At 51.4% G+C, this 5,921-nt stretch overlaps 1 protein-coding gene and 1 long non-coding RNA gene across 3 annotated transcripts in view; one reads left to right on the plus strand and one right to left on the minus strand.

The window, feature by feature from the left end:
* Positions 1-5,921, minus strand: part of LOC130587483 (uncharacterized) — a 13,181-nt gene that overhangs the window by 857 nt on the left and 6,403 nt on the right. The gene's annotated exons all lie outside the window — the stretch shown is intronic.
* Positions 2,485-3,401, plus strand: LOC130587482 (feather keratin 1-like). Of its 2 annotated transcripts, none has more exons than XM_057388462.1 (2): positions 2,485-2,631; positions 3,005-3,401. In XM_057388462.1, the coding sequence occupies exons 1-2, from the start codon at positions 2,500-2,502 to the stop codon at positions 3,329-3,331; spliced, it is 459 nt and encodes a 152-aa protein (XP_057244445.1). In that variant the 5' UTR covers positions 2,485-2,499; the 3' UTR covers positions 3,332-3,401. The 2 variants fall into 2 exon arrangements, with proteins under 2 accessions (XP_057244445.1, XP_057244444.1); XM_057388461.1 differs by having other exon boundaries at positions 2,518-2,631; positions 2,945-3,401.

The raw sequence follows: 5,921 nt of genomic DNA on the forward strand, positions 1-5,921 counted from the left end.
TGGAATTCTGTAGCAGCAGCGAGAGAAGACACAATCTGGCACAAAGAGCTGGAAATATCATAGGGAGGCCCACAGGCTTCTCCTTCTCCAAATCCCTAAAGAGACCTGCAAAATACAGCCAAGCCCCAGGAGATCCCTTCTGAGCCCATACTGCAGGAGACACCTAACTGAGCTCCARCCTCTCTCCCTTTTGCACCCTTCCCTCTCCCATGGAAAGCAACCCCAAAAGCAGGTGTAGAACAAATGAGTAGCTTTCTGCTGAAAAATCCCATGGAAGGATAATGATGAGAATGAATAAAAGATGAATAAAGAGGTTCAGACTTACCTTGTTCCCAAGGAGATCGTGTGAAGGAGAGGAGAGTATGAGAGTGTGAGGAGAAGGAGCAGCTTTTATACAGCTCCTGCACTGCCCCAGGCCCACAGGCACTGCGTGAGGACAGTAATTTTCCAACAGAGTCACCTCCAAAGCAAAATGTCCCACCTAATGCCCCAGGTTGTATTTTGTTTTCCATCAGCATCTCCAGTGCATTTCCTCATTTCTGACGTGCCCATTAGGCTTTGTAGGCTCCTTTCAAGTCCCAGGATGACAGGYCCATGGGTTTCCCAAGAGGGATCACGTCACTGCCATCAGAAGATGCACCCTCAAGCGCAGGAGGGGCCTGTGCAGATGTAGGACATGGAACCAGGAAATCTGGAGAGGTTTCTTTCAACCCCCATTGCAGAAAAGTTTGAATCTCCCCCTGCGATGCAGGAGTCTTATTTCACTACACAAAGACTCCTGTGCCTGATGATGTGACTTATCCTTCTCCGTCAGTCCTTCACGGATTTATTTGGAAGACTCATCCCCTCTCATGGCTCTCTCTGGGGGTCTCACATCACTGCCTTCAGTCACTGTGAAGAAAGAAAATGTCATCCTTCCTAAACCCCATGGTTGTTCTACAGTTCTTGTGCAGTCAGAACTGTCTCCTCTCATCAGGGATGTGTTGGGGCTGGGCACAGCACCTTGTTTGTCCCATTCTCCTCATAGTGCCATGAACTTTGGCTGCATGCTTCAAACTCTCACCAGCAGGAGACACTTTTCCCAAACATGTTGACAGTCCTGTGAGCCCCTGGAGCTGTGAGAGTGTTGGCAAGAAGGTCCTGCGGACAGCAATAGCTGTTGTGGCTGCCTGGAGCTGTTTACTCAGGCACAGCCCACTGTTTGCACCAGCTTTTCTGGATTTTGGATGGATCTGCCCTTGCTGGAGGGGAATGGTGTCCCCAAGAGGGAYATGGGTCTGCAGGCAGCACACCTCCTGGCTTCACCTCACACCAAAATGCTGACACACAGCCAACCCAAAATTAGGGCATGACTCACCATGGGTAGAGAGAGTCTCTCCCTGGAAATTTGCCTACTGAAGGCATTCCTTTGCCCTCCTGGGATGCGTCCYAGCTGCCTCCATGTCTACAGGGCTGGGAAGTGCATCAGTCCTTGGTGTCATTTGAGAGTTGGTTTTGTACCCAGGACCCTTCTGAGTGCATCCCCTCCCTCTGTGTTCTCAGGTAAGTGGCACTGCAKGTCACTGGCAGCCCTCATTTACTGGGGAAATGGGCAAATTCCCATTTTCCYGAAGGTTCTGGGCTGCTGTCCAACAAGACCTTTTGGGCATGGGAAACAAGGTATGCTGGAGCACAAATGCCAGGAGAATACTCAGTGCATGGATCCAGGGATKAGTTCCAGACAGGGGGCAGATGTTTTCTGCAACACTTTCTATCCCTCCACAGAGAATTCAGGAAAGCTCCTCACCACAGCATGGTCTCATTGGCCAAGAGGATGGGGTTTGTGCATCCATTCCACCTTCCAAGTCTGTCCCCAAATCCATTYCACCTTCCAAGTCTGTCCCCAAGGCACATCTCTCACGAGAGAAGAGGGCTGAGGGCTCTGTAGCATAGCCAATCTGTTTAAACATTTCCACACCTAATCCTGCCCTGGTGCTGACGAATTCCCAATCTCTTGACAGCAATTCCTGCTATTAAAAACCAAGGCCAGTAATCCTTTGAATACCTCCACCTTTCCCGTAACCCCTGCTCTAGTCAGCTTTTGGACCGCTCGCCAACCTGGAAGAATTTCTGGTGCCTTCCACATGTTTTGCCTGGTTCAAAGCCAGGCAGGCTTTGGCTGTCCCCAGTCCTGCCCAYTCAGAAAAAGTGGCAAAACAGTCTCCCCAGAAAAAAAGCTCAGCAAGAGGAAGAGAGCTGAAACTCCTTGCTAAAGTTATAAAAAATTCCAATTCGCTGCTCCAAGCCAGCATTCCCTGTGTTCATGGGACCCCATCACCACTTCCAGCACATCTTCTGCCTTCACTGACACAACATCACCCAGGATATCCTTGGGTGCATCATCTCAGCRCATGAAAGCAGAGCAGGAATGTCAAAAACAAGGAAATGAAAGGCAGGGCACAGGTTGACAGAAAGCAAAACACAACTTGTGCCACTAGGCAGAAACATTTTGTTTTTGACATGAGTCTGCTGCAAAATTACTGCTGTCACGCCATGTCTGTGGGCCTGGGGCAGTGCAAGAGCAGTATAAAGGGAGGTCCTTCTCCTCACTGTCTCATCCACTCCTCTCGCCTTCATCTCCTTCGGTACCAGGTGAGTGTGAAGCTCTTTCTCCTCCTTCTCCTCATACTCCTCCAATGCACCTCAGCTCATCCCTGCCCCAGKCCTCTGTGGGGTCTTGGAACTGCTGTCATGGGAGAGGGAAGGGGAGGAAATAACTTCTGTCATAACCAGAGGCTGAAACTTAGTTAAGTGTCTCCTGAGCTATGGATGAGGAAGGAACCTCTTTGGGCTTGGTTGCTGTCCACAGGGYTCTTTTGGGCAGAAAGGAAGGTGACACCTGTGGATGTCCCCACGCAATCCCCAGCTCTTTTCTCCAACTTCTCACTTACCTCACTCTTAATAGGGTGAAAGACTGCTCTTCATCCACAGTTTCTGCTCAGCTTCTCCCTTCCCTCTGTGCCAGGTGCACCTGCAGCCCCAAGACATGTCCTGCTACACCCCGTGCCGGCCCTGCCAGCCCTGYGGCCCCACCCCGCTGGCCAACAGCTGCAATGAGCCCTGTGTCCKRCAGTGCCARGACTCCACCGTGGCCATCCAGCCCTCACCCGTGGTGGTGACCCTGCCTGGCCCCATCCTCAGCTCCTTCCCTCAGAACACCGCCGTGGGATCCTCCACCTCGGCTGCTGTTGGCAGCATCCTCAGCTCTCAGGGAGTGCCCATCAACTCTGGGGGCTTTGGCCTCTCTGGCCTGGGCAGTGGCCTCTGTGGCAGGAGATGTTTCCCCTGCTAAAGCTGCTGGCGACAGGTCCAGAAAACAAACCCAGGGACTGGTGATGGAGCATTGGCTTGTTTCTTCCCGAGGGGCTGAGCACCCCCAGCAGCCCTGGCAGAAATACGGGGCCAGCCTGAGCTCTCGGGAAGCACGGCCCATCCCTGCCTCTGCCCTCTTCCCCTCTCTGCTTTCTGTCCTGTGTCCCTGTTCCCTTTTGCTCCCCTGGGCTGTGATCCCCACTCAGCCAGCCTGTGGAGGAACTGCTGGTCCTGCTCCCTCTCTGGATCCGGCAGATGGACATCTCCTGAGATCTCCACAGCAGTTATTTAGTGCAGACTTCTATCTGCCTGTGGTGCTCCTTTCACTCGGATTTACCTGGTTTGCATCTTTTGACTCATTAAAGTTCTGTTGCATTCGAACCCTTGCCTCTGTGTCATCCTGTGCCCTACACGTGCTCACTCAACATATCCAGTGGCAGAGTTTTGCTGTGTGGCTCCAGGAGGGTGTTGTTGGAGGATGCATTGCCATGGTTGTCAGCAGAGCATTCGTTACATTAACACAGCATTGATTGGTCATTTTTTAGTGTGACCTTTCTGAATTACTCTYCCTCTCTGTTGAAAGGATTACCTGACACTGCTCAATGACCACAGAATACTCCAARAACACTTTTATTTCTTCCAACATAGCCTTCTCTTCTCTGTTGCCAGCAAAGCCTGTGTCCTCAGCCTCTCATCCACAAGTTCCAGCCCCACTCACCATCCTGGCCAATCTTCATGTATTTCATTTCTCATGGTTGAGATTTTTTAGTGTTACTGTCCAGTAGGCAGCACCCAGATGCTTGATGCCACCTGGGGTGGGCTGAGCAGGGTGGGATCTTTGCTCCCATCGATATCCTGTTGGCTGCTTTGCTCTGATAGCCCAGGATGTTGATGACAATCCTCGAATTGCCAGGAACAGTCGTGGCAATTTCTTCTGTTTTGGTGGTGTTACCAAAATCACCTCATCTGGGCCCTGCTTTTCAGAGACTGAAGGATGTGGCAGGGTTGGCTGCTACAAAGCCAACTTCACATCTGGATTCTGGGGGGCACATTTGTCGCTGTGTCCCGCTGTGTCCTGCAACAGTTCAGCTGCTCCCCTCCCTCAACTGCTCCTGGACAGCCCTTTGACATGCTCAGCCCACACCCTGAGCGTGCTCTGCCTGCCTCTCCCTGCCTYCCTTTCTCTAGAAACTTTCCCAGGAAGTTGCACTGATGAAGTCCACAATATCTGAACAGCCTTGGAGAAGAAATGACAGGGAGCACAACCTTTAAGGAAGATATTGAAACACTGGAGATCGAAAACTGGACACGAGCCAGCCATGTGCGTTTGCAGCTCAGCAATTCCTTCAGGTCCAGGGCTGCACAAACAGAAACATGGCCAGCTGGTCAAGGGTTGGGACTGTCCACTTCTTATCTGCTCTTGTTACACCTTGCCAGGAGCCCTGAATCCAGTCTGGAGACCTCAGTTCAAAACAGACATGGACCTGTKAGAGCAGCTGCAGACAAGGACTGCAGAAAGGAACACATGGATGCATTGCCCTTACTATGGAGAAAGGCTGGAGGGATTCGAGGTTTTGGRGCAGGAGAAGAGCAGGCTCTGGGACACCTTATTGCAGCCTTTTAGTATGTAAACGGGGTGAATAAGGAGGTTGGAGAGAGACATCATATCAAGGCCTGCAGTGGCTGGAGAAGGAACAACAGTTTAAACTGAAATTGGGACAATGCAGATGGGACATGAGGGAAGAATTAATGATTTCGAGTGTGGTGAGGTACTGGAAAAYSYWGCCTAGACAATGYTGGGATGTCCCACCTTGGGAAGGGYTCAARGTCAGGTTKGCTTGAGCTTTGAGCCATGTGATGCTGTGACAGGTATCTGTGTCCATGGCAGGAGAGKTGGACTAGAAGACATTTAACAATTMCTTCCAACTAAACTCATTCTATGATTCCTTGATACCCTGAATCTGTAAAAGGCAGCCCAATGCACGGTGTCCCTTTCAGAAATGTGTTAGATCCATGGGATCTGCTGGAGTCTGATGGRAATCCAGTACCTCTGTCTGGTCAGTAACAYGGTCACTGAGTGCTTGTGTMACAGTGTTGAGCWGAGCAAGGAAAAGGAAAAGAAGTGCAAAYARAGTGGATGTTTGTGGACRAAGTAGGGAAATCTATCRTGACCCAAAGAGGCAGAAAAATTCAGAACTGGATYGTCACTCAGTGCACAMYRAGCAYACCCAGTGCCAGCCTGGGCTGACAACCAGTGCAAATCCAGCCCMAACAACCWCYWCCCAAAARCACCCCTGGCCAACAYCTCTGCCTTGGGAGAGCATCTGCRGGGCAAAGGATGACACAAAGGCAAGAGCTGGGATGCAGCAGAATTTATTGAATCAAAAGAGGRAAAWRATGRGGATCCACGTGGAGAKTSCAGTGCASGGAGYAACWTTAGCAGGGGARGRACCTSRTGCCACAGAGGCCACTGCCCAGGCCAGAGAGGCCAAAGCCCCCAGAGTTGATGGGCACTCCCTGAGAGCTGAGGATGCTGCCAACAGCAGCCGAGGTGGAGGATCCCACGGCGG

Source organism: Malurus melanocephalus, unplaced genomic scaffold (genome assembly GCF_030028575.1).
Source record: "Malurus melanocephalus ecotype Western Australia unplaced genomic scaffold, MMel_1.1 scaffold_1969, whole genome shotgun sequence".
NCBI lineage: Eukaryota > Metazoa > Chordata > Aves > Passeriformes > Maluridae > Malurus > Malurus melanocephalus.